This window comes from Oreochromis niloticus, linkage group LG1 (assembly GCF_001858045.2).
Source record: "Oreochromis niloticus isolate F11D_XX linkage group LG1, O_niloticus_UMD_NMBU, whole genome shotgun sequence".
Taxonomy (NCBI): domain Eukaryota; kingdom Metazoa; phylum Chordata; class Actinopteri; order Cichliformes; family Cichlidae; genus Oreochromis; species Oreochromis niloticus.
In genome coordinates, this window is record NC_031965.2 from 11,047,264 (window position 1) to 11,075,206 (window position 27,943).

Sequence of the window (27,943 nt, forward strand, 5' to 3'; positions counted from 1 at the left end):
TTCAGATATCTTGTGTAGCTTACTGATCAGCGTCTGAAAGATGCAAGCGCACAGCTGCAGCGGTAAACTCAAGTTCATACAAATAAAGCACATTAGGTGGTAAAAACAGAGCTCAATATTTTGATACCAAACTGGGTCATATACTCCTCCTGTTAAAGTCTGTAAACAGTGGTCCCTTTACAGTGGAAACCAGCTTCTCCTGTACACAAATAAAACTCTAATATCTGTGTTTCCACGCAGTGATGCATGTGGTATACTGACTCAAATAACCAGAGCGGCGACTGCCAACACAATCACTTCTCTGCACTCACAGTCTCCAGTCACGGCTGCGCTACGATGGAAAACAACCACAAAGAAGAGAGACAGACAAGCAGCAACCATGTTGACCTGACACTTGGTTCACAGCAATGTTCCGCTCTGTGCTGAGCCGGAGGAAAAATCCATATTTACATCCTGTCCTTGTCATCCAGTCAGACCCAGATGCAAGCTCCACGACTGATTAAAAACACCAGAGGAATACGTCTTATTCTAATAATATTAATAAAACAGGCTCTCTTTAAATATCATTACGTCCAAACAGCAACATCCATCCATCCATTCGCTTCCGCTTATCCTTTTCAGGGTCGCGGGGGGCGCTGGAGCCTATCCCAGCTGTCATAGGGCGAGAGGCGGGGTACACCCTGGACAGGTCGCCAGTCTGTGGCAGGGCCCCAAACAGCAACAGATTCAGAAAAACATTTTTTTTGCAATCATGTTACAATTTAATCCTCTGTGTAACATGTGTGGTTAATTGTAATTTTTTTTGTTGTTTCAGGTGTTAAACAAACAAAACAAATTTCATGTTTTCTGTCCTGAAGCTGGCAGAGACTTGTATTTGCCTGCTAACTGAAAGCGCTGAAGCTAACATGTAATCATCATGTAAAAACCTATTTTTAAAGTTCTCAGAGTTTGTTGATGCAACAGAAACTCCATTTAAACTTTTCCTCCCAAATGACTGTCAGTGACCTTAAGCACAGTTCTCCACAGAGCCTGAAAAATCATCAGCAGTGATGGGTGTGCGTTTGGGATTTTGGAGGCTGGTTGGTGGTTCTAAATGATAAATGCACGAGAGTAATTTTATCTGTTTGTTTATTAGTTGGTTATTCATTAAAACAAAACAATAATGGCACATTTAAATACCCATAAATTAATAAGGACAATCCTTTGTGTTCTGTTGTCAGAGGAACATATTTTATAAATAGCTTTGTTTAATACATACAGACTGTCCCATGCATATTATAAACGATACACACTAATATATTTTCAGCTTGTGAGTGACCTTCAGTGAGCTAATTCACGAGGTCTTATCATACACCAGGGGTTTATCCCTTATTCATCAGACCCCAACCCCAACATTCACTTAAGCCAACCTTGAAAAGTTGGTCGATATGAATCGTGAGTAAAAAAAAAAAAAAAAAAAAAGTGCCTTTATGAGTACTCCAATTGTCTCACAGCTCATATATCTGGGACACTGGCTGCCAACAATATAACACAATTATATTTAAAAACAAACTCCTCACTGTGAAACCTTCACTGAGAAATAACTGTGTTGGTAGTCCAGCCCATGATTCAAAAGCTTGTAGGGCCCCCTAACAGCAATAACTCTATCAGTCTCTCACATCACTGTAGAGGAATTTTGTCCCATTCTTCTTTACAATGTTGCTTCATTTCATTGAGGTTTGTTTATGAGATCTGGTTTTGACTGGGTCATTGCAACACATTGATTCTTTCCTCTTTCAGACATTGTTGTAGATTTGCTCCTGTTTGGTTGAATCAATGACTGCCCAGGCCCTGTGGCTGCAAAGGAAGCCCAAATCACCAGCCCACTGCCACCGTGCTTGACTGTTTTCCCACTCTGGCTTCCTCTGTCCAAAGGACATTGTTCAACGAGTATTTTGATTTGTTCAATGCAAATCAGAAAGCAAACCTAAGCCATGCTCCCATGCTCTTTTTAGAGAAACTAGGCTTTCTGCTGGGAACCTTTCCAAACAGGACGTAGCTGTTCAGTCTTTTCATAATTACACCATCATGAACTTTAAATTGTAACATGCTAACCAAAGCCTGTGGAGTCTGAAATTTAGCTTTGGGGTTTTTCAGTTTCTTTGACATTTGGGATGAATTTGCTGGGACAACCACTCATGGAAAGATTGTGGTATTGTGTTAACACACAGCTGAATGCTCCAGACCAACAAATGCCAAAACTTGTTTTTTTTTTTATAGAGGTGCTCAAACTTCTTGATGCTAGGTTAATCAAGAGTATTTGATTAGCAACACTTGTCTGCTAATCAAATGCTCTTAATCAAATATCTTCCTAATTCTAATGAAAGCAGTGAGAGTATTTCATTTTTCCTTGAAAAACTTTTTCTCACTTGACTGTAGAGTGTATGTTGGAAAGCTGTTAAACAATACTGTCCCCTGTTGGTGGCGTCTGCCTAACTGAATCACCTTGACACAATAATACAGCACATAATCTGGACTTTACAAAAGAAGCGGACAGCGGTTTTATTTAAAATCTTATTTAATATTAAATACATTACTCTATAAACATAACACTTATCCACATATAAAAGCATGTATCACTATTTATACTCAGGTCCTATCAAACAAACTATATATATCCAGGAACAATTGAAAAAGCTCCCATTCTATCCTCACATTGTAGCAGTGATTGTCACAGCATTTCCTTCACATTGACTGGATCATATCAGACAATCAGTACAAATAAAATCCATCCTTTAACTTTATTGCTAAGCTCATTATAAATGAATGCTTGCAACTTCACAGGCCCGTTATCACCATTTTGCTGAATAGAGACTTTCTTTCTTGAATTCTTAAATGTACAAATATGTACAGCTAAGTTAAAAAACTGTTGGTTTACATCGGTGAGTTGTGTACTGATATTTCTGAGATGAGAGGCATAACAGTGAACACCGACCACACCCTTTTCATATGGAAATGTTGGAGCAGGACGTGAAACTTCTGTGCTGGTAAATTAAAACCAAGACTGAACTACCATGAGCTAGAAAAAGCACAAATACAGTAGCTTGGCTGCGCTCAAAGAGGCTTAATTGTCCTCCATTACAAATAGGTGACCTCAAAGATGACACACGTAGTGTAAGACTGTAGCCACCAAGAGAATTCATTCCTGCACCTTTGATTTCATTTTGGAGGTTCTGGGTTTAGGATTGTCCGACTCTGCGGGCTCTGGGGATCCCGGAGGATCGGAAGGTGGGCTGGGGGCTTCCAGTACATCATCTTCTGGCTCTCCTGCATTGGAAGGGCCTCTGGATACCCCTGAAAACGACAAACAGAATTCATGCAGGTTTGTTTCGCTACAAGCTTATCAGAAATCTTTTACTTTCTGATGAGACGCATGGGGTTCATTAATGCTGAGTTCTGCAGCATTAGTCAGGAATAGCCAGTGTGACTGGTCCCAGGCTGTGAATGTCTATATTATGTCACACGGTACAGAACACAATTTAATTAATCTCTGTGCAGATGTGCCGATAGTACCAGATGTTTCTAAATCCAGCTGTAAAATACATACACATTCAAGTTGGTTGGTTGCCAAACAATGGCTGGTAATTGCTGGTTGTTAGGGACTACATAGATGCCAGAACTGTGGAATTACATAAAATGCCAATGTCACTGAATATGGATCTATTGTTCTGGTGATATTTGTTACCAGCTACACATGAGTGGGAGAAAATGCAGGCCATTGGCTCCAGTGAAGAAAAGCACTACTATCCACTTACCTTTGAGAGCTGTAAGCCGCTGCAATCACTGCATAGTAGCCTTGAATTCATAAGCTTACCTGTGTGTCATTTTTCCACACGATTGATTCTCTTTTGTTGCCAAGAATAGAACATACAGCACACAGGCAATAGGTTGACTTCGTTTTTTCCCCACATATCCCATTTCGCCTTACCCTGTATATACAATCTGCTACAGCAGTGAAGGCACGAGCCTTTGAATATACAGGGAAGTGATATTTTCAAGTTCTCCTTTTGAATGAAAAAAAAAGAGCTTTGGTGTGACGCAGAGAGGTGGAAGCTGCAAAACATATCATCACCCACACTGCCGGCGTTACACTGGACTCCTTGGAAGTCGTTTTGAGTTTGCGTTCAGAACAAATGTAAGCGAGAGATTCGGTTTGACTTTGATGTTTCAGGTTTTTAACAAACGTCCCCTTCATCTTTGATCAAAACAGCACAAGAGAGGCTTCACCGTGGAGGCGGATCATGAAATATTGCTTTAAACGAGACCATAACTGGTCGTGTGTACCTGTTGACAGCTGAATGTTTTTGCTGTAGCTTGCGGCTGAAGACATGGCCTGACCCAGGACTTGGTTAGTACCGAGGGGAGCACCGGGGGTTTTGGTGGCTGCTGCAGAATTTGGTTTTGATTTGGAGTCCTTGCCTGGTTTAGTCCACACCAGTGCTTCTGTCACCTGTAGAGCAGCTCCCATCTTCTGAGCCATGTCCATTAGCTGTTAGGGATTAAAATGTGTTGCGTTGGAACAAAGAATGACCACTAACTTCAGAGACATCATTGATATCAGGATCTGCAGTACCTCAGGATCAAATTCAAAGTTGCTACTGCTGTCTCGGAGTATGTTGACTTTCCTTTCCATCTCCTGGTATTGATCCAGAGCTCCCTTCTTGTCTCCATGATTATAGAGGAAGATTGCAAAGTTCAGGTTAACCAGGGGGTTGGATCTGTGGAAAATTGATCACCAAGAAGAGGGGAAAAAAAAAAAAAATCAGTGATCTGATACAGTTTTAAATTCAGATCAATGGGAGTTTCAAGGTTTTACGTAGGACAGGCTCACTCGTCCAGAGTCACAGCTTGCTCGTAAGATCTGGTGGCGTTCTCGACATCCTCCAAGTTGGTCAGAGCAACTAAAAATGAGACAGGAATTATTTTGTCACATACAAGCCCTTTTCAATTTTCAAATCAAATGTAAATGTGCTCAAGCTGCTGAGGATGAATAGATTTAATGTAAATACGAATACATTTATAACCCCCCCAAAATCCTTTAAGCAGCGACATTTTCAGTAAAGTGCTATTTAAAAAGCTACCCCTGTTTTTGCCATCATAGATTTTCTCTTCAGGCAGAATTAAATCATGAAGGATTTGTCTGTCTCACTCACTCCGTACCTGCCAGCAACATGTAGAGCTCCCCCATTCGTGGATTCAGATTGATGGCTGCGCTGAGGAAGTGGAAGGCAGAGGCATACTGCTGCATGGTGAGGTGTACCAGACCAAGGTTGTACAACACTTTCCAGTCAAAAGGAGACAAGTAGTGGGCCCGCTTCAGGCAGCTGATGGCCTGTGGGAGACGTGAAGTTAGGAGAGAGAAATTGTCAGGACCTTTAGGTGAGTATCTTAATAATATATGAAGAAGAACAAACAGGAACAACAGATTCAGGAACATATGTAGAAGTTTCCTGAAGAGGGAATTGTGCCAGACCCTCTGAAGGTTTTAGCCAAAGAATAACCACCAGAATTGTAATGAAGTTATGTTTTACAGAGTTTTGGGGGGTTTGATTTCATTTTCTCAAGATTAATGAAGATTACAGAAAATGTTGAATTTGTATAGTACTCACTCATCCCCACAACATGCTGGGATTTCTAAACTAGGAAAAAAGAATTAAATGAAGTTGCCTTTCAAATTAAGATATGTTTACATTATCTATCTATCTATCTATCTATCTATCTATCTATCTATCTATCTATCTATCTATCTAAAACATATATCCCAACACCTAGCAGATACATACAGTAAAGGCAGCGTATGTGCCGTGCCCCTTCGCTGCATGCCTTCCCCCCTCTCTCTCTCTCCCCACTTTCCTGTCTATCTACGCTGTCTCTATCAAATAAAAGATAGGATAGGCACTGTATTGTATACACAAAGGGCTCCTTCAGAAACAGCAGAATTAAGTGGCTGGGCTGTGATTAAAGGCACGAGCCATGGTTGGTGTGGAAATAACACCGAGTAGGCCTTTTGTGTGTGTTGCCTTTTGGCAGTTTTCTCATCCAAACTGGATGAAAACAAGCAGGAAAAAAAACATTACTCACAGCTACATATTTCTTTTTCCCAAAGAAGCACATGCCAATGTTGTTCCACAGAGGGGGACTCTCCGGCACAGCACATGCTGCCACCCTGTACTTGTTCATAGCCACATCAAAGTCACCATGGGTCTGCATCATGCTGCCTGCAGCCAGGATGGCCTAGGAATAAAAACAATGATTAGAGAGATATTAGAGGAAGATGTAGCCTTGATGAAAGATGAAAGTCAGGCCGTAACATCTGACAGGGAATGAACTGATTTAAAAGGAACCTGGTGCACTGTCCTTGAGGAGGTGAGTAACAAAATAAGCTTCTGCCTAATTGTAATGTGTATGTACCCACATACCTTATAATTGTTGGGGTCAAAGGTGAGGGCATTCCCAAGATGTTCAAATGCTTTCTGGTATTTCCCAAGCTCAAACAAAGAGAAGATTGCTGTCATTCCTTTTTTGCTGTGCTCATCATTTATGGGCATATCATTTCATTCAAAGGTTATTTTAAAAAAGAAAAAGAAATCTGCTTACCTGCAAAAACAGCAGGCCCAGTGTTGTGAGGATTTCAGTGTTTTCTGGAGAAAATCTGAAAAAGAGATGAGCCAAAAGAATAATGTCAGTTAACCTATGCCAGCAATCATATTCAATGCATGCGCTTGTTCTTGAGCAAAGATACAGCAGCTGATATCTAGGGAATCTCGTGATTATTCAATCAGCCTTTGATTCGGTATAATTGTGGAGTATTAATTATGACCTGTGGAGGGACGATGGGGCTCAAAGAAAAACGGTAGAGAAGAGGCAGATTGGCATTAAAATAAGAATCACAGTGGTAAGTCTCATTAAAAGCGACACCAGTATTGGGGCACTTGATTAATTCATTTACCCCCAACAGGAGGCAGCCATAATGAGCTCTATTATAGACACAGATGTCATTTCCTTATTTACACCACGGCCTAATGTTTAAATATTCAACATGCGAGGAGAAGTGGAAATTAACTGCATTTATACTGAACCCAGAGTTAAAAATGTGGCAAAGCTTTAAGCGTTGAATAAAATGATTTCTGGAGACAGAAAAGTCATAAAAATAAAAACCAAGATGAAACAACTTAAAGTATGCGAGAACCTTCTGAACCAATGTTTGATGGCGGTATGTTTGAACTTCTCGACAGGATGCAATCTAAAGAAAATTGTTTGACTTTGTTGTCATAAACAATTCCTTAATGAGAACATCATTAATATTTTCAGGCCAAAAAACCCCACATTTTTCTTTTTGCTGTCAAGCAATGTTGGTATCATGCTGTGAGTGCTGGTGTTCTCATTAATATTTTTGGGAGATTTTAGTGGGACAGCCCCCATTAGACTGTTTAGGTTGGGTTTTTGAGAAATGTATTAGCTCTAATGGACTGCTGTACATGTATGTCAAGAATTTTTCAAAGTATAACACATACAGAGCAATACCCAACAACATCAAGCATGAATGGCTAACATTATATATATGCACTTACTCCACCGCTTTCTTGTACACTTCTATGGCCTTGTCGGTTTCTCCAGCCAGCAGGTGAACCTTCCCAAGCATCATGAAGGTTTTGTCGTGCTTGTTTATCTTGAGAGCTATCTTTAGATGCTCCTCAGCCTGACAGAGACAGAAGATCAAAATGATCAAATCCCTGTGGAACAACTACAATTTGTCCTGCTATAGTGTTGGTAAACTCAGCTGTACTCACATTTTTGAAGTCTTTGATGAAGAAATAGCACAATCCCAGATTATGACTGATTTCCTGGGGTGAGAAAATGTCAGATTTTACATGGATCATTTTTGCATTGCATGGGCTGAGCTGAATTTCATTTCCAAATATAAAAGTTATATAGGCCAACAGTTCTGCAGTAGCATTAGAGAAGGAAGTGGGAGTGATTAATGGTAGCACAACTTTGATAGCCCCCTAGTAAAACAGCCCTGGACGAATTTGGAGGTGCAACCACAGAGCTGATTGTGATAAATTGTTGCAAGTGTGAGAAGAAAAGGTTCAGTCAAGGTAATTTCCCACTCTAAATGTTGGCAGAATTTGTCGGTGCTATAATCTCTGCAAAAAAAAAACTTAAAGACAAAGTAGGAATTAAGAGTGTTTGCTTTCTACTACCCAGTCGTTCTCGTTGAGCCTTGCAGCTTCATGATAGAATTCAATAGCTGCTTTGTGCTTTCCCAGAAGAAATCTGAAGAAACAATAAACAACAATAATCCATAAGAGACGATAACCCATTTTAATTACTGCTTTCAGAATAGCTATTATTACAACATTAAAAAACAAACCATTCAATGAAGCTGTATTCATTTTTCTTTACAAACTAAAGGGAGGCATTACAGGTCAAGAGGATAAAACTTTACTATAAGCCCTGAACTTTCCCATTGGATTACTGATAATAGAGACAACATCTTTATAACATAACGTTAATGAAACTGTGTGTTCATATAAACTCACCTGCCACTTTATTAGGAATGCCTGTTCATCTAGTCATAAATACAAACATCACATGGCAACAACTAAATGCATTTCAGCACATAGACATGGTCAAAATGACCTGATTAAATCAAACTGAGCATCAGGATGGGGAAGAAAGGTGATTTAAGTGACTTTGATAATAGAACAATGGAAAACTGTTGCTTGGTTTGCTGAGTCTCGATTTCTGTTGCAACATTCAGTAGGGTCAGAATTGGTATAAACAACATGTAAGCATGGGTCTTGCCTTGTATGAATGGTTCAGGCTGCTGGTGGTTTAACAGTGTGTGGGATATTTCACGACCCCCTTTGACCTCTTTAGTATAAACTAAGCACCATTTAAATGAGATCTTTGTTGAGTATTGTTGCTGACCATGACCATCCCTTTGTGACCACAGGGTGCTATGTTCTGATGGCCGCTGTCAGCAGACTAACAAACCATACAAACTTCAAATAATGTCAAACTGATTTGTTAAACATGACTATGCACTCAAATTGTACTCAGATGGCTTCCACAGTCACCATATTTTAATCCAATAGAGCACCTTTGGGATTTGGTGGTAGATTTCCATCATGGATGTGCTGCAATCTGCAGTAACCATGTGATGTTATCATGTCAATATGGACCAAAATCTTAAAGCTGACCAGAGCATTAAAAAACTGGTTTTTCTCCAGTGTTTCCCCTTAAGCGCTGAAGGTTCTGGCTGTAAGCGGCCTGCAGTGTCACTGTTATCACTGTATATTTCTCCCCTGTGTCTGTCTTGTTAGCTAATGGAGAGGCACTGATGCGCTCATAGAGGCTTCAGTGCAGAAGACTCACAGTGATCGGGCCACTTGCTTAAGATTGTCTGCGCTGTTGGGATTTAAGATGGCACAGCTCTGAAACAGCTCCAGGGACTGCTGGATCTCGCCCTCAAGACGTAAGATTAGTGCTGCACAAAGAAATAAAGACACACACACAAAATAAAAGGATCTTCATCTGCTTGAGGAATTAAAAAAAAACGCATTTAAAAAAAATCAAAGGCACAGCATGAGGTCCAAAGAGCAGTTTTTGGGGAAACTAAATCATGTACTTGTGCAGCTCTGGTGTTGACTACCACAGAGGTTTTACTTGATGTAGCTGTTAAAAAAATATCTTACACATTAAAAGCGGAAAAGGGGAATGGCTGCTACAAAAATGATGGCTCACCTTGAACATATATGGCATATTCACACATCCCATTAGTCTCCTGCAGTTGGTCTTTGATGATAACCTAAAAAGGCGCAGTGGAAAGACAATTTCGAAATCCATCCAGTACTCAGATGATATAGAGGAATATTACACTCTGTTCTGTACATCTGTAGATATTAACAGACTAAGCGGAAGGAATGTATGTCATTATCGCCTTACACAAATTAGATATGCAAAGAGAACGCGTGCAGGAGTAGTCCAGTAATATATCTAACAAGTACTATTCAGAGACTTTATTAAGTGCGAAGCAGTTTCAATGAACAGCTCTGCACGCAGCGAATTAATCGGGTCTTAGACAAAGCCGCGTGCGTGTTGGGAACTCAATATCTTCATCATGTTTATCTTCACTGAGGTCAGAGTGGGTCTTTCAGTCAATCACGCTGACACTGAGCACAGTCACAGGTCAATGACAGACTATGCCGCAAACAGAACTGAGGAATGAAGGCACTTTACCTTACAGGTATCGTAGTCCTTGAGGATATAGTGCTGATGGATTAACCAGTTCCTTCTCTCCACAATAGGAAGCTCTGGGGCTGGGTGGAGGAACAGCATAAAAATCTAAATATTACAAATGAATAAGGATTTTGGGGAAAAAAACAAGAACTTTTGAGCATGTTATTGTGCAGATGATGTCTTATTTGGCTGATAGCTCAGTGATTAATCCTTAAAGAGCCCTCCTTTTGCAGTCATTAGTAAGTCTCTGATCTGACAGTTAACACAGATGTAACACTGCAACCTAAATCCACAGGCTAAATTTAAGTCAAGTCACCGAGTAGGCATGCCGCAAATCTTAGCTCGTTAGCAGTTTTTTTTTCTTTTTCTTATGAACAGATGGCTCAGCCTATTAAGAGTAATGTCTATTAGAACTATTTTTAATGTATGCCATCTTTTCTAATTTGACAGCTGAATAAATAATCCTGAAAGCAGCCTCCCCATGCAGTTGCTAGCAAGTCTTTGATGTGACAGTTAACATAGATGTTAACACTTCAACCAGAAACCCCAGGCTAAACTGTAATCAATTCACCAGCCACTCTGTAAATGTCACCTTGTAAGCAAGTTTTGCGTTACAAACTGTGCTTTTTTTCCCCTCCTCTCCCCCGTGTCTCTCATTTAATGTCTCGACAGGTTGAGATATTCTCCCTGTTGCCAGGGCAACAATGTCTCTCGCAAGCCAGGTGCTTGTGACAGAAGAGCGAGGGTATAGAGACAGAGTCATAGAGGGAGGCTGAAGGAATGAGCAGAACAATGTAAAGCCAGCTTTAGAAAGGGTTAGGTAACCTCGAGAACCGAACCACAACGCCTCCAAGTCCTCTTCCCAGTGGAGTACAACATTTCATTTTACAAGGAAACACACATAATTCCAATTCAAGCGAGTCTGATTCTGGTAATCCCGTTATCTTGCACCTACTACCTTCCTCTGAGGCTAAAAATAGGATTGAAGGCATTGTGAAATACAGTGCTAGGCTTTACCATTGACACTGGTGGGGGGGTGAGTATCGTTAACGAACTCTGAGTGTTAAAAAAAAAAATATACAGTGTGAATTACACCAAAGCTCCCCTCTGTTTTTATCTTTCATCGCCTCAAGAAGAGCTTTGCCGATCTGCTGCTAGAACTTGAGCCCATTCCAGATACTTCACGGAAATCCACTCCATCGCCGACTGTGAAACGGCACGGGCTCCACACGTTTGCCACGTCAAGACTGGGAATGGCCCTATTTGTAGGGACCCTAATCCGCTTTCTTCCTGCTGAGACAGCAATAATATTCTTGTCTCTGGGTTTCAGCTGTGGTCCTGCGGTGCTCTATGGTCCACATACATAAAGCAAGGCAGAATTTGGAGAGGAGTGATGGGATACATGGGTAACGTGTATTCCTACAACTACTGTATGAGAGAAGGATAGAAAGAAGCACAGAAGAACAGCCCAGCACGAGGTCTCCTAAATATAGTAATGTGAAAAACTTCATTGCAAAGAGAGAGTTTTCTCATTGTTATATTTGATCTGGATGAAGCTAAGGCAGCTTTGCCCTCAATGTGTTTCAACCATCTGTTAAAAGGGGATAAGAGCAGAGGAGAGGCATGCTGAGATCAAAAGACACATGGGGAGAACGTAATGAAAAATATGATGAATATTATTTTTGGAAGTTCAACCACACACACAAAAAAACCCTCCAAAAAAAGCCTTCATCTTGTCAAGTCATTTAGTCTCACATCAAGATGCTGACACTTTTTTTTTTCCTTTATCAGGAATGTGCCAGAAATGACTGTCAGTATCCTGAAAAAAATAAGGCAGACTGCTACATTAGAGTCAAGAAATTCACACTGGATTTTATTAAAATCTAACATACTGTACTATTTTTTTTAAAATTTACTTTAGATCTTTCCATTGCACAACACCTGTCAGGTATTAACACTAAGAATGCACAAACTGCCGTCCTCAAAATCTAACATAATATACTCTGCATACTACTCTGCATAGCAAAGGTAAATTTGTGTATGCCTTAAATAACCATAATTACATTTCACGATGGTAACTGCAGAATGACTGTGATTTATGGACACAATTAAGGTTTATGTCTCGTTGCTTGATTATGTCAAATCTTTAAATGTCTACATTGCAAAAGGGATCAGTCCTTGCATGTGACTGTTTTATTCCAGTCGTGATCCCAAGTTTCAGTGATGAAGTGCCAAAAATCGGCTGATATATACTTTAACACACTTTGCATTTGGAGAACTTTTTATAGAACTATTTTTGCGTATACAGTCTGTATGAGGCATAATGAAGTCACAATTCCCTGTAGATGAATCTGTGAAGTTCATGCACCCAGCTGCCACTTTATTTTTAACTCAGCAGCGGCTTTAAAACATTGCATCTCAATTTTAAAGTTCCTCTGCGTTCAGGTTGTTTTCAAGTCTGCTCCCATTGGTGTATGTGTATTCGTCTCCTAAAATCCAATCTTTACTTTCTGTTTTTTTTAACTTAGTTAGAACAGGGGTGTGTCTTCGAATCATATTAAGTACAACCCAGGAAAGGGTTTGCATGCTAAATAAAAATTATCATTACCACATCATAGCATGTATTCAACTGCTTCCACAGAGATGCAATTCTCAGTAGCTCTGATTATTATTATTATTACAAAGCACTATAAAAGAAAAAAAGACAAAATATCTGTGGGCAGAAGTATAAACTATTTAATGGCACATTAGGCTTCAATAATGATGACAAAACATCCTCTAATGATCACCAGACATTTTCTACACAGAGAAATATCTGGAAAATGGCTCAGCAGCATAATGTAGCCACAGCCTGTTCCTTACAGCGGAAACAAACAGAAGGGTGAGGGTGACCTCTGCAGGCCGTTCACTTCCAAAACCTTTAGTTTCAGTTATCAACACTTAACCAACTTTTAGAAATGAATTTTAAAAAAATGAATGTCACACAACGACATGAAAATAATTCAATTAATTTCAGAACATGACCTGCAGTACTTTCACTGTACCTTTAGGCGCCCGACGTTTCTTGGGTTCAGTAGCAACAGGGAGCTGAAATATGTGACAAACAACACAAGCAGAAAAATAAATAACAGCAAACAGGAGTCTGAAAGTCAAGTGAAAAAGAAAAGCTTCCTCAGGACTCTCAGGACTCTATGCAGACCTGTGAAAAGCTACATCGATCCTTACTTCTTCTATATGAATTAAGAAGGTCAGTAGCAGCCAGCCAATCAGATGCACTTAATTAACTGATCATCGGCAAGTGTGAGCACCTCTATCAAAGATGATGTTTTCTTTTAGTTTGCTGGTTTGGAGCAAACAGGTGTGTTTTAACACAATGCAACAACCTTCCCAGAAGTGGGCGTCCCTTCAAAATCACCCCAAGGTCAGATGCTTACTGCTCAGAGAAAATGCAGAAAAAAAATCCAAGCACTACATCTCAGACTCTAAAGGCCTCAGTTTGCATGTTACAATTTAAAGTTCATGACAGCACAATTAGAAAAAACAATTATGGCTTTTCTGGTAGGATTGCCAGGAGAAAGCCTGGCATCACAGCTTAGGTTTGAACCAAACTCCAAAAGTTCTGAAAAATGTCCACTGGACAGATGAGATCAAAGTACAGATCTTTGGTCATGATGCACAGCGCTGTGTATGGTAAAGATCAACACAGCATATCAGCACAAACACCTCATACCAATACCATGGGTGTGTTTTGTAGCCACAGGGCCTGAGCACCATGTTATTGAGTCGATCACGAACTCTCCTGCATACTAAAGTGCAAGAGAATGGCTGAAAAAGAAAACAATCAAGGTGTTGCAATTGTCCAGTTAAAGTCCACACCAAAACCTGACTGAAATGCTCTGCCAGGACCTTAAGAGAACTGTGCATAAACAAATGCTCACAAACCTTAATGAAGTGAAGCAACTTTGTGAAGATAAAGTCATGCAAACAAGTATTACTAATAATTATTACAAGTTATTGCTTTTACATGGTACCTCTACAGGCTATTGAATCATGGGGTGTACTTGGTTTCTCAGAGCACTGCACAGAGTCCTGCAAAAACACATGACTTTTCACATGACTGTGTGGTACACAGTAAAATAATCCTTGGGCAGCCCTCACCAAAATACAGAAAATCCTGTCCACTCAAAAACTGATAAAAGGCTGTGTGGAAATGTGGGCCAACAAGCTGAATGACATGTGTGTTGACCTAATGAACAGAGAGAGGAAAAAAAACTATTTCCCAATCAAAGAGTAGAAGCATGCAGATCTACTGCCAGTCTATGGTGTACTGCATGTCCTACTCCAGGACTACAGCTGATTCTAATTGTATATGCCTTTGCTAGATAAAGAATGAATTGAACTGCTCTGCACAAGCTCACATGTCATCTTCCTCCCTCCATACACCATAAAAAAATGTATATATAATGTGTAGGGTTGGATAGACTTGGTGACAAAGAGCTGCCTATTTGTCACCAATTCAGTTTATAACTTCTATGGACAGAATTTCTAGGCATAACCAAAACATACTGGAGAGATTATGTCTCTCGACTGCTCTCTCTTTTCAGTGTTCCTCCAGAACAGCTGGAGGAGGTGACTTGGGAGAGGGCTGTTTGGGGGTCTCTGCCAGACTGCTGCCACCACATCCCGAATAACCATTAAATGAAAGGATGAATGGACAGATATATTAAATGAATACATTTAATTCAAATTTTTGAGATGTAGCGGTAAACTTTTGCAATGTAACGTGCTCCTGTGTATGCTCTGTTCAGTGACTGCAACAACAGTAACATTTGCTATCTTCGAAATGTACAGGTAGATGCACGCATGCGCAGTTCTTCTCGCATCACATATTTTTCTTCCCATATTTGACCTCACTTGTGGATTGTTTTGGATGTGGTTGCTGATGCTTAGCAGTTTATTGATATTCTCTACATTTCATTACACGCTGAAAGCTATTGTGCCACAGCGATAATAGAACTGCGATTGGTGGTAAGCCGGTTAATGAAAAGCTGCTTGATAACGTTTTCTACGTTATCGTATATTAAGGGTGGGCTAAAGCTTCCCAAACAGTCCACAGCAACCCTGCCACAGCTACAGCTGTCAGTGTTAAGGTTTAAATTTGCCCTTGAGTGAGTGAGATTAGTCTCGCAAGTTGCCTTTAGCTGCAGCTTAATCAACTTAGCGCCGACTTAGAATAGGCTAGCCACCTAGCTAACTAACGTTCAAGTCAGCGTTATAGAAAGCGTGTGGCAAAACCTGGAGTCGGGCTTTCTCGCGAAGTGTCACACTTTCATTGTATTTCGAGTCAAGTTTGTGTTTATTCAAGAAAAGGAGGAGCAGCTCGCATCGCACTCACCGTTGCGGTTGTTTCCGCGTCCGCCATCTTGGGATGATCAACACTAGAAGCTGTTGCCATGGATACGTCAATGGCGCGCAGACACGTAGCTGGTTGGATTTGTGCTCTGGGACCGATTAAAGAAAAAAACTTTATTTACAAAAAAAGGGTTTAAGAACCATTTTTACTGATAAAGCCACGTCACATTAAATGCATTAGCCAACCCCTTCCTCTACTTATTGACTTTAGCTTAGCTACACAAAATTAATCATTCAAGAAAAAAAATGAAATGCTGATTTTCGGTTTCATTCGCAAACAAAAACACAGCTATAGTTCAGGTTATTTATTTATTTTATTTTATTTTTCTCCCAACACCTTTAACAGGGTAGATGTCCATTAAGACTGACTTTACTCTCAGTCTGCGTCACTGTCGGCAAACTCTAACAGTCACGTGGTCATATATAGATGTTGGGTCTGCCAGTGGATGTGACAAGAGATCATAGGTCCATGGTTATGTGTGTCTCTCAGTAAAGACGGTCAGTGTAGTATACAGAATCCGACCATATATTTCTGTGTGTTTTAGATTTTTCCTTTGCTTATAAACAAAATACATCTAGTAATGCAAACAGGGCACACAAACACCAGAATTGTGGCTTTTTCATGTTTCGAATTTGCAATCTTTCACCTTTTTCACTCTATAGGATTCTATGTAGTCTTAATAAATAAGTACACCACATGATTCAGTAGCTTGTAAAATCACCCTTAGCAGCAAGAACTTAAACTAATAATTTTCTGTATGACTTTATCAGTCTTTCAAATCATTGCAGAGGAATTTTGGCCCACTCTTCTTTACAGCATTTCTTTAGCTCATTGAGGTTTGCAGATATGTGTTTATGCACAGCATTTCAGTCAGGTTGAGGTCTGGACTTTGACCGGGCCATTGCAATCTTTTCTTTTCATAGAATTGATGCTGTGCTTGGGATCTGTGTCCTGTTGTGTATCATCACTTTTATAGACTCTTTTGGTATACAGAGGAGTTCATGGCTAACTTAGTGACTGCAAGGTGCCCAGATCCCATAGCTGCAAAACAAGGCCAAATCATCACCCTTCCTTAGTATAAGGTGTTTTGTGCTGATCTCTCCTAAGAGCTGTGCTGCCATGTTCTTCTTCAAGACCAAGAATTCCTCCTGGCAACCCTTAAAGCAAGTCATATTTGTTTAATAAATGTACTGTAATAAACTTTAACGTTGAAATGTAGTTCTTGTGTGTAAACACTGCAATAAAATAAATTTGCTGACATCCACTCCTGGGAAGATTGTGGCGATGTGTTAAAACTTGTGTGAATGAGCCAGAATGACATTGTCTATTAGGCAGAATGTACACTGATTAGGCATGCTGTTATGACCAGCTACCTATTATTATGTTGGTCACCCCTTTTTCTGTCGAGGCATGGATCCCACTAGACCCATGAAGATGTGCTGTAATAAAAGATCAGTTGATGTTAGTAACAGACTCTTTAAATCCTGTAAGTTGGGCTGAAGTTCAGCAGAGGAAGGGGGTCAGCATGGACACTGACATTCTCACACCTTTCTATGAGAACCACGTTTAAATATTTTGGGCAATTTGAGCTATAGTAGCTCGCCTGTTGGATCGGACCACACAGGACAGCCCATAACCCTGTCGCTGGTTCACCACTGTTCCTTCCTTGGACCACTTTTGATAGATAATAATACGCTTCTAACAAGACCACTTCCAAGACTTCAATTCAGAATTTTATAGACAGTACAGTTTATTGAATGTTAAGATTTCCAATGCATACCCCAGCAGTAAATATGTTTAAATAAGTCACCGATATTTACATAATCTTAACACATTCTGATCACAAGAAAACTTCACCAGTTGTTCCACAGGCTACAGATAAAAAAAAGAGAATTAACAGCCTTGAACTTGAATCCTCACACAAAGATTTGTATGTTACTGTTTAAAGGCACTGAGGTACAAACATCAGATCAGGAGTATACAGTATTTATATACTTTACACACACACACACACACACACACACAGTCACACACACACAGAGAAAGGGATGAAAACACTAAAACCTAATTCCAAGTAGGTGCAGCTAGAAAAAACAGGAAATTAAGTTAACATGTAGTAAAACTAACATGGGCACAAAGTCAAAAATATTGTTCTTTCTACTCATTAATGCACTTTTCATGTAAATACATTCAAATTCTATACTTTCAATAACTTTACATGAATAAACCCGTACCCCCCCTTTTATTTTAATCACTGCAAGTCTCTGTATTATGCCAAGTTTTCTTAACATGAATTAAAATGTAACATCTTCATTTGCTTCAAGAACAGCTTTAAGCCTCACTTCATTAAAAAAAAAAAAAATCAGTAAACAGATTAAAACAGTACAAATGACCTCTTTATCCCATCACCTTCATTAATCAGCAGCTCATCCTATTGTCATATACACATCAAAACATCAAATTTGGAGAGCAAAGTTCAAACTGCACAGTAATGTAACAGTATGCATTTATTATCATTTATACTTTTACAGGACATCTGAGAGGAAGGCAACTGTGCATAAAGTGTATTATTGGTATTAATGCACTTATAGTCAGGACAGTTATCCTGCAAGGTTTTGCATGCTGCTGTAATGCGAAAAACATTTAGTGGATCCATCGCTCACAGATGGAAAAAAACATTCTCATGTCAAGTGAGAATCCAAACTTGGACAAAGAGTTTATATTTCAAGCCTCAGTATGTCATTCCTACATTAGCAGGGAAAAATCCTGATACTTTTTACTGGGATCTTTAAGGATTACTGGATTTAAATCAGTGTTTCTTGTATTGCAGATAATCTCACATGTATCTCTTTAGTCTACTCTGTTAAATGCTTTCAATAGCTATGCAGTGATGAAATGTTGTAATTTTATTTGTGTGGGGTCCTCACCTTGCCCTCTATCTAAACCCCAGCTTCAGATTTCCTACTGGACATTTCCCTAAAGCATAAATGAATATGACATATGCTGATGAGATCTGTGCAGGTCTTTACAAGTTCCATCCATTTTATTTTTGCATTTTATAATCTTTTTACCTTTTTTTTTTTTAAATTAATGTGCCGTCCCATTATCAGTTCATCTGTGAAGCTCTTTGAATTGCACTGTCCTTCATCAAAGATGCTATACAAATAAAGTTTAACTGAAAGTAGGGTCCTATTCCTATAAGATGATTTTATGTCTTTAGCTACGCATCTACCTAAATTACACCATTTTTTTTTATTATTTAGTTTTTTGGTGGACATGGAGAATGGAGACACCCCACTTGGTATATACTCATAAGTTACTTGCTTTTTGCCCTTTTCCCTAAAAATTCCTTTACACCAACTGGATAATGTTGGGACGTGGCTAGCCCGGTATGCTGGTCAGAAAAGAGAATAGCCAGAGACACAAAACTTGTAGAAATCACTAATTTTCCTGGCTCCTGCCAAAGGCTCCCTGGGCAGCGGAGGTAGCAGCGGTGGTTGCAGCATTTTGGACAGTTCGGTTGGTCAGGACACCTTGTGAAAACTCCTGCTGGGCCTTGGTGAAGCTGGCACCTGTGTTTCTGTATTTAGAATGGACCTGGGATGATAGGAAAAGACAGAAAATTGTAAACAATGACAGGCGATCAAATGATGAAACCGTGTTTAACCTGCTGGTTCTTGTAAGGTTCAGGCCATGGTTCTTATGTCTACAAAGGAGATCATGAGTTCAGTTTCATTCATCTGTTAGTGAGGAGGATATCTGAAAATACAATACATGTCTAGTGGAGAGTTATGAGCCAAGGAACAGATTATTGTTTTAAGAGTTGTATTTGTTTGTCCCCCACTTTTTGCATTAAGATGAAATATTATGTCCACTTTCTAATGAATTATCGTCTTTATAAACCAAAAGACACTCCAGGAACTTCTACATGGAGGAAAGTCTGTAGAGTAAGTGCATTCAGCACACACACTTGGTTTGAATATTTCCTCTGAAGCCATTTTGTCACCCCGCGATTTTTAGTTTGTCTTTGACGTAGCTTCCAGATATAAATGAGAAAACTCAACAACTAAAACATGTTTAAAATACTTTGCTTAGGGTTATTCAGTTCATCAAGATACATTATATTAAACCTGACAGGTTCATAATAAAGTAATGAGATTACCTCTAAAAGTAATATATGTAAACAGAGGTTTTACTTTTGCGTACCATTTTCAGCAGGATGATAGCCAGCACAGAGTTTACAGTGAAAAATCCAGCCACTACCATCATAACCACAGCCACAGCCAGGTTTTTCTTGCTGATCATGGTGATTGATGTTATCCATCCACTGTCAAAACCAGAAACATGCAAGAGGAAAAAAGGTGTAATTGCACATTTTCTCTATAATTATTATATACAGTATATTATATTATACTGAAAGTTTTTTTTTTGTGGATTAAAGAGAAATACACAAACAACCAGATACCAAATGTAAAGCATGAAGTTTGTAAAAATGACACATGGAAACCTGAGGAGCTTTATATATGATAGAAAAGAAATCCCAAAATAAAAGTTACACACACTTACAAAGCAGCAACCCAGATTTATTAGGGCAGCAGGAATCTGTCAAAGAAATGCAATAGAGGAGAGACAGGAGAAGAATTCACACACAAACACATGTGTGAATGAAGAAATGTGGTGGTCCATGCACACTGAATGTATCCCAAAGCAGCATGCACATTCATACTGATGAAAAACAGAATCTTGGTGCACTTCCACCACACTTTCAGGTAGTGTAGGAAAAAATAAATAAATAAATAAATCCCACTGACCTGTTGCCCCAATGGGGAATCCCCACAGTCTGGATAATGTAAACTGCCACTTGGAAGAAGAAGACAAAAAAGAAGAAAAAGAAGCTGAAAGAGCTGTCAGACCTATAGAGGAGAAAAAAAGGAAAAGGGGACATTATTAATGCGAAGGTGCTCACTGGTTTGCTGACATATTGCATAATAGAGATATTAAGTTTCACAATTGCATGAAGTCATAAAAATGAGTCTGGAGATCATTTACAGTTTGAAGACTTGAATTAAAGTTCATAAGTGTAAACAATACCAGTGACACAGCATACCTAAAGGCCTTGTAGACCGGCCTGTACCAACAGACGAAGGCCACGGGGGTGAAGAGAATGAACCAAAGAAGAGCCAGACCAAAGTCAACACCATAGCTATTGTCTACGGTGAAGCAAGCCAGGCAGGCCAGCACGTTGAGGAAGAGAGTGGCACTGTGGACTGGAGAGGTGCAAAAGAAAACCAGTGACGCAGACATACACTTATAATACAACACTGCTTATAAAAAGTTCTGGTGAACCATCCTCTGTGCACTTTTAAACTAATAGGCATGAATGGTGTCTTTATTATGGTTATTATTATCTCCTTCGTAACAAATTACTTTCCCAAATGTGGGGTAAATAAAGTATTTCTTAACATATTAGTGCAGCAATTATGACTTTAAACAATCTAGTATCTTGTAATGGATAAAGTTATAAATCATGATTCATTTGTAAAGAAAAAAGTATGAACTTCATCAAAAGTATGATCAGTGGAAAGTCTTGATACATCTTTAAATTTAAAAGCTGAGATTTGATGTACTATACCATCCTTTTAGGTCAGTGATTAGCATATAAAATACTACAATCAGGGCAGGGGTACATACACATCCAGAGGTAGTACATTCTCTTGCACATCCTGCGGTAGTCCTCTGGGATTTCCTCCTCAAAATTCTGATAAAAGCAGGGCTTTACAGGGAAGAACCTTGGAAGAGGTGGCCAATTGTTCTCTTTAGCTGACAGGAAAAGATTTAAAAACCTTATTATCATTTAAGACTTAACACATACTCAACACAACTACATCAAATACCTGCAGCCACTTACCTCCGGGGTTCGATGCGCTGCCTGCCCTCCTGTTCTCTAGCTCCTGTTCCTTCCGCTCCAGCTCTGCTGCTTTCCTCTCCAGCTCCTCCTGCTGTTTGATCAGGTTAGCCTGGGCAGCAGCTGCTTTAGCCTGATGTGTGATAGCAGACCTGCATCTTAATACGGTCTTCAATATTGTTGAACACAATTTCCTCATGCATGTACTGCACTAATATAACCATCCAAGGTGCTGCTTTCTTGCAGTGATAAGCTAGATGGTCCCTGCAGTAAAATGTGATGACTTTTGGAGCGCCTGTGGCTCAGGATGTACACCAGGTTGTCTACCAACCAGCAGATCGTTGGCTAGATCCTCCACCAATCAAATCTGCATACCAAAGTGTCCTTGAGCAAGACATTGAACCTTTAATAAATTACCTGTGATGCACCGATCAGAGTGCAAGTGTGTGGGTGGTAGAGAAGCATTTCTTAGCATTGTTTATGTATGGACTGGTCCGGGACTTGGATACAGACTTTCTACTCAGTTGAGCACTCAAAATTCTTTCTACTACACCTCTCATTCATCCAGTCGCACACATTTATACATTATTCATGATAAAGTGCTTATTAACATTCTCTCACACACACACACACACACACACACACACACACACACACTAACGATCCAGTGGATGCATCAGGGGCTACTCAAGGATCAGTATCTCTTCAAAGGAATGCAAATGTGGAGTCAGGGATTGGCCCATTGACCTTCCGATTAGTAGGTGACCCACTCTACCACTCGAGCTACATTCGACCAAGTAAAGAAAAATAAATATACTCATTCTTCTTTGCATGGTAGTGACTTCCATTTCTTGAAAACTTAACTGAAATCGGTTAATCTTGTCTGATCTCATTATTTAAACACGCTGAAATACATTCGTCTCACTCACTTTTGGGTTCTGCTCCACAGATGTCTGTAGTACAGCTGGTTGAGAGGGTGCAGCAGAGATAGGGATTGTCGTCCCAGAGTGGTGTCCCTGTAAAAAAGGTTGAAGCAATATCTCTTTTCAAATATATTTTCATAAAACCAAAGGATATGGTTCCTGCTGAACACCATATCACAATATGATATGAGCAGTTCCATTTAAAACACAAAGGCTGACCATTTCCGGGGAAGAGAATGGGTTGTACTCCCCGACGTTGTCATTGACACTGATGGTGGCTTGTGTGACTGAAGCATCCTGGGAAGAAGAGGAAAAAAAAGAAAGATCAAACACACAGTAAGGTGTGACACTGAGAATCCATGACTGTTCAGTGTTTATGTGGTGCCAACTGTGGAATTATAGGAGTGTCCCATCCAGTGGAGGAGCAGCACCTGAACACTGAATTTTCTCTCACCAGATTATCTATTAATAACACTCTTGGCCCTGGACCACATTTGTTTCAGTTAAATTACAGTTTCTTGTGTGTGTGTTTGAATAAAGATTAAGCATCAGTTTCTTAAGTTAAAATGTCAAAGACATGTGGATTCATAAGCTTTACTTCCTAGGTCTACAAGACCTAAATTATTAGTCCTTTATTTATCCAGGTAAAAATCTCATTGAGATTAAAAATCTCATTTCCAAGAGAGACCTGGCATCTCTTGGAAATGAGACAAAAAACACACAAAAAAAACACTGGTCTGTCAAACATTAAAAAAAATGTACTAAGAAACAAAAACAAACCTATCTATAAAGTTAAAAGCAGCGTCACTGGCTTGCTACGCGTGTTATCTATGAATAGCTTGTAAAAGAGAACTCCCGGTTAATGGCAGGCACCTGTTCTCGGGTCTGCTCACCTGCGCAGGTGAGCTCAGAGCACACTTCCAGCGAATATTCACAGTTTTAACGTAAAAATGTTTATAATCGCATTGAAACGTGTCACACTTGACAACAGTGGCGATTCTTAGCCAGGAAATGCTTAGGCCAAACCCAGCAACCAACCAAACAGGTTTTTGTTAGAGCATATCTTTGTATTCACTTTACACCAGAAAATGAAAAGCTTCTGAAACTCGATTCGCGGGCAGAAACCAACCAACACTCACCTGGAAGGGATTTATGTCCATTGGGTCAGCGAAGGGGTTACTGTCGAAACCCGACATTGCGAGAAAAGTTTATATTGCGTAAAATAAACAACGACGGCAGCCTTCTCCCCGGCGGCTCACCCTTCTCGCTCTCGCTGGTCCTGCTCCTACTGATGGTGCTGTGTGACGCCGGCGGCACTGCGCATGCGTCGCCTGTGTGGGTCGCGTCACCGAAGGTTGGCCGGAGTCAATTAACCCTCCTTTATTTTTAGCAGTAATGTGAATTGGTTTCAAATGAGCGGTTCTCGTGACAGTCTGTCCACGCCGGTTATGTGTGTGTCGAAATGAGAGCCAGTCTGCGGAGGTAAACGCACAGAGTGAGCTCTTTTTTAAAACTTTCCGCAGCACCCTTTTTAGGTGCTGCGGAAATATTAGCTTATTTAAACGACTAAGCAAAACCACGAGTTCACCAGGAAAATAAGAATTACCTGATCTGCTACTGACAGAACTTTTTTTTTTTTTTTTTTTTTTTTAAATACTTGTTCTGTTTACTGAACATTGTGGCTCCAGTTTGAAACAGTACCTGCAGTCCAGTTCTAACAAGCTTGAAAGTCAGTATTTGATATAATCACCTTTATTCTCCAACACAGCCTGAAATCTCTTTCATTTCTTTAAGTAGTCTTCAGGAATAGTTCTCCTCTTCTCTTCTTGAAGGTCATTCAAAGCTTTTCTTTGGATGTTGTCTGCCTTTTGTTTTGTTCTCTTGTCAAGATGACACCACACTGACCCCACTCTGTTTAAATAATGGTTTTCTATCCAGGAATGCTTTTTGCAGTGTGGATTTTCATGTTGTAATTTTATGCATTTTTTTGTCTAAACTGTATTGTTGTACATTGACAAGATGTTACTCATTGTTTTTGTAGGACCTTTGCCAGGGACTGCAAATAATAAGTAGTTTTCTGGATACCTCTGGCATATTCGCATTGATATGTTCATTAATATGTGTTGTCCCTTTTTAGAAATAAATTAAACTACATTTTCAGGGTGTTTGGGGGTGACTGTAATGCTGAAGAATGAAGCCGTCACTAATCAGATGCTTTTGCAAAATACAGCAGTACTTTTCTGTACTGTTGGATTTTGACAAGATCTCCAGCACTAGCCTCCACCGTATTGTACAGATTGCTATAGACACTCACTGTTGTACCCGTCTTCTGCCCTCTTCTATATATCAAGGAGGACTTGAACTAAAAATGTGAAACTCCATAAGAGTTGTTGCCGCTGACTTTCAGTCTAATTCTTGTGTAATTTGGCATACGTATTCTTTTGGATAGCTCAATTAAAGGGCCAGATATGTCTCTCAGGTCGTATTACCGAATTACCAATCTTACTAAAAAGAAATAGGCCCCCAGCCATACATCTGGACTGGTTTGATAAGAATACAAAGTTGAAACTTTGCTTCGGTATATCCAACTCTTCTAGGTCCATAAACCATATTACCTTTTAAAACAAAATCAGCTGATAAATGATGAAAGAATGCAGGAAACACTGGTACCAGGAAATAAAGTATATAGTACCTGCCCTACTTCAAGAGGAAGAAGCTTGAATGGGGTCTTATTTCACTTTCCAGGTGAGAACAGACTGCAAAACTACTAACTTATAAGACCTGTAACATGAAACAGTTCATTTATCCAATCTCTCTGGATAAACGCATGGTACAGAATACACTGAACAAATCATTATATCGATACGAGGATGAGTATAAAGAAAATATGGTGCCACTTGTCGTCGGTCTTTTACAGAAAGTACAGATACAACTTGGTATTGAATCTCTGGAACTCCCCTGCAGGGATGGACACCCTGTTTGTGTCATACTTGTGTGAACATCATGGTCATCAGATGTTCCCTGTTGATCATCTCAGTCTTATCATCCTATTTATCTCTTTCCCACAGATTTAAATGTAGATGACACTTTAGTCATCGGATCCTTCACAAACAGCCAGTTTATATTTAACTCAGTCTGCTGCCAGCCATCTCTCAACAGTGAACATTCTTTCAAAGGCTCTTGAATCTTTCTTGATAGAATTTTTTTTTTTTTTAATGCCACAGAGCAGACTGGCTGTTAATTAGACCATACAGCGTGCCTGTGTGGAAGCATCTGCATCTTCCACTCATTTATACAGCTCTTAAATGTGTCACCCATCTATCACCAAAAAAAGCTTACATTTATGCCTTATACTTAACGGTCGCTGCAGTGACAAATGGCAAATACAATAAACAGAAGCCTTGGGTCACGCCCCGTAATCTTTGAAATGAAGCTTTCTGTCCCATTGGCACAAGTGGATAAAATCCAGCACCTAGCCATGCAGCCTGTCTTTACAAACTTTTGTTTTTCCTAAAGAGCTCACTGAATGTGAGCGTGGAACTGTAATAGGATTCTAAAGTAGCAGCAAGTCCGATTGTGGAATTCTTTTCTTCTACGTTTCCTTAATGCTTGCTTAGAGAGGCAAAGTCTTTACAGTATAAAGCATTTTGAGGTGACTGTTGTGATTTGGTGCTTTATAAATAAAACTGAATTGACTATCCCATGATCTTCTGTAAGTGGTGTCTTTGCAAAATGGAAGTGTTTAGGAATCACATTAACTCATTAATGAAGTGCAGACAAGGTAAAATTCACAGCTTGATCACTGAATGCTCAGGAGCTCCAGACCTTCTGGCATTAACATCAGCACAGAAACTTTGGGCTGGTAGCTTCAGTCCAAAGTGTCCTCGGGCCAGACGTTTGCTCCTAATCTAGTCACTAGACAGTGAATGTTACGGTAGATTGTGCTAGTGCTTATATTAATGTTTGAGTGAATAGGACCTGTATTAAGCCTTTTGTGTGCTTAAGTAGAAAAGCGCTATATAAGAACCAGTCCATTTAGCATTTTGTCACAGAATAGTAGTATTGCAGAAATGGATTACAACAGCCAAATACTGTGTGCATTCAAGGGTTTTATATTGTTTGTGTCTAAACCTGCTAATTGTTCTGGTTTGGATCACATTGTTTTTGCACAATTAATCCAAGGTAACTACCCCAAATGTCAAATTCCCCTCCTGGCTCATGCACAACTTGGAATTTGCTTCTTTTGCACAGAACGCACTTTGACATGCCACACTGGGGGAAAACAGCAGAATAAAATTATAGATGACTGGACAGCATTAGCTGCTTCAGTTTCAGGTTCATTATATAGCGCATGGCTGACTCACTATCATGACAGTGGGACTCTAACCGTGCCCCTGTTAGCTAACAGGGGCACGGTTAGAGTCCCACTGTCATGATAGTGAGTCTGTTATTAAGAGTAATTTCCTATTTTAAACATAGACCTAAAGAAAAGAATTGCACTTATGCAGTTGGACATTTACAACTAAAACATACACACTCATCAATAATGACAAGACACAATGATTTTATGTTCTTGCATGGTTGCTATTGAGCAAATGCTTAAGAGACAGGAGAGAATGGCTTTGGGAGTGGGAGGAGTGGATAATAATAGATTTCAAGAATAGAATGGCATTTGTTCTCTATACTGTACATATGACCTGTATTGTACATAACAGTTGTATGGCTGTTAAGCAGTGAATGCAGGAATTTTATCACATTTTCCAACATTCCTAAAAAGCTGGGATCCCCTTGGCTGGAATACACACCAGCTGACTTGGTCCCTTTGATGGCGGTATTTCCCTTGTAAGGGGAAAAGAAAAAAAAAAAAAGCAGCACAAACTTAAAACACATTAAGTGGGTTTTTTTTCTTTTCTGTCTTACACAAACATACAGTCACGCATGAGCTCTCGCCACATGTACACAACAGAAGCGTGGGATCCACTGCCCAAACCCAAACATCTCTGTTCAAGAATCTCTATTTTAAAAAAAAAACAAAAAAAACAAAAAAACAAGATAAATATTTGACTTCAACTACCCAGCAGAGGCTGGTGTTCCGGCTTTGTACAGTATTTATACCTGTATATTATATGCTATAAAGAATTTCTGTGACATTAAAATTTTTAAATAAGGGAAAAATTATTTTGTAATAACAAAGCATCCACTGCTTACATTGATTGTAAACTCATAAAGCAGCCTATAGTTGTGAGCTTTAAGTTCACTGTAACATCTGTGACGCCTGATGGTGCCTGATTTGTTTTTCTTCTCAATTTCTGTAGTACACTGCTTCAGCTTTCCAGCTCTGTAATATTCCCTGATGCCGTGTTTTCTTCTGGATATTCCAACATTCCCTTTTCTCTGTCCTCCTGCTCAGTTTGTCTC

General features: G+C 39.6%; 3 protein-coding genes across 13 annotated transcripts in view; all 3 read right to left on the reverse strand.

Moving 5' to 3' along the window:
• Positions 1-2,539: 2,539 nt before the first annotated feature.
• On the reverse strand, positions 2,540-15,794 carry bbs4 (Bardet-Biedl syndrome 4). Of its 3 annotated transcripts, XM_025902272.1 has the most exons (17): positions 15,680-15,794; positions 13,329-13,371; positions 10,877-11,574; positions 10,285-10,389; positions 9,790-9,853; positions 9,421-9,532; positions 8,244-8,316; positions 7,830-7,883; positions 7,611-7,738; positions 6,637-6,691; positions 6,459-6,527; positions 6,121-6,273; positions 5,200-5,371; positions 4,871-4,940; positions 4,613-4,757; positions 4,324-4,528; positions 2,540-3,333 (listed from the first exon to the last, which is right to left on the reverse strand). In XM_025902272.1, exons 3-17 carry the CDS (start codon positions 11,045-11,047, stop codon positions 3,179-3,181), a joined length of 1,731 nt encoding a protein of 576 aa, XP_025758057.1. In that variant the 5' UTR covers positions 11,048-11,574; positions 13,329-13,371; positions 15,680-15,794; the 3' UTR covers positions 2,540-3,178. The 3 variants fall into 3 exon arrangements, with proteins under 3 accessions (XP_025758057.1, XP_003450807.2, XP_005455736.1); XM_003450759.4 differs by lacking the exon at positions 10,877-11,574 and having other exon boundaries at positions 10,285-10,364; positions 15,680-15,792; XM_005455679.4 differs by lacking the exon at positions 10,877-11,574 and having other exon boundaries at positions 15,680-15,791.
• A 1,628-nt stretch (positions 15,795-17,422) lies between these two features.
• Positions 17,423-23,923, reverse strand: scamp2l (secretory carrier membrane protein 2, like). Its single transcript, XM_005455677.4, has 9 exons — positions 23,665-23,923; positions 22,745-22,822; positions 22,532-22,618; positions 21,606-21,735; positions 21,389-21,517; positions 20,805-20,964; positions 20,509-20,610; positions 19,904-20,024; positions 17,423-19,294 (listed from the first exon to the last, which is right to left on the reverse strand). The coding sequence occupies exons 1-9, from the start codon at positions 23,719-23,721 to the stop codon at positions 19,139-19,141; spliced, it is 1,020 nt and encodes a 339-aa protein (XP_005455734.1). The 5' UTR covers positions 23,722-23,923; the 3' UTR covers positions 17,423-19,138.
• A 3,165-nt stretch (positions 23,924-27,088) lies between these two features.
• Positions 27,089-27,943, reverse strand: part of myo9aa (myosin IXAa) — a 96,493-nt gene continuing 95,638 nt past the window's right edge. For all 9 annotated transcript variants that reach the window (XM_025902398.1, XM_019354396.2, XM_019354255.2 and 6 more), the window contains one exon: positions 27,089-27,943. This exon is cut by the window's right edge and continues 755 nt beyond it. The gene's annotated coding sequence lies outside the window, so the exon portion shown is untranslated.

What these genes read in the sequence shown, in the direction of transcription:
- bbs4 (XM_025902272.1), bottom strand. Translation starts at nt 11,047, where the DNA reads ATGACTCTGTCTCTATACCCTCGCTCTTCTGTCACAAGCACCTGGCTT. An exon ending in GGAAAAAGAAATATGTAGCT is followed by an intron (nt 5,372 to 6,120) that starts GTGAGTAATGTT and finishes CGTCTCCCACAG; the next exon opens with GCCATCAGCTGCCTGAAGCG. An exon ending in ACTTTGAATTTGATCCTGAG is followed by an intron (nt 4,529 to 4,612) that starts GTACTGCAGATC and finishes AATCCCTAACAG; the next exon opens with CTAATGGACATGGCTCAGAA.
- scamp2l (XM_005455677.4), bottom strand. Translation starts at nt 23,721, where the DNA reads ATGTCGGGTTTCGACAGTAACCCCTTCGCTGACCCAATGGACATAAAT. An exon ending in CTGTGGAGCAGAACCCAAAA is followed by an intron (nt 21,736 to 22,531) that starts GTGAGTGAGACG and finishes ATCACACATCAG; the next exon opens with GCTAAAGCAGCTGCTGCCCA. An exon ending in CCGGTCTACAAGGCCTTTAG is followed by an intron (nt 20,611 to 20,804) that starts GTATGCTGTGTC and finishes TCTCCTCTATAG; the next exon opens with GTCTGACAGCTCTTTCAGCT.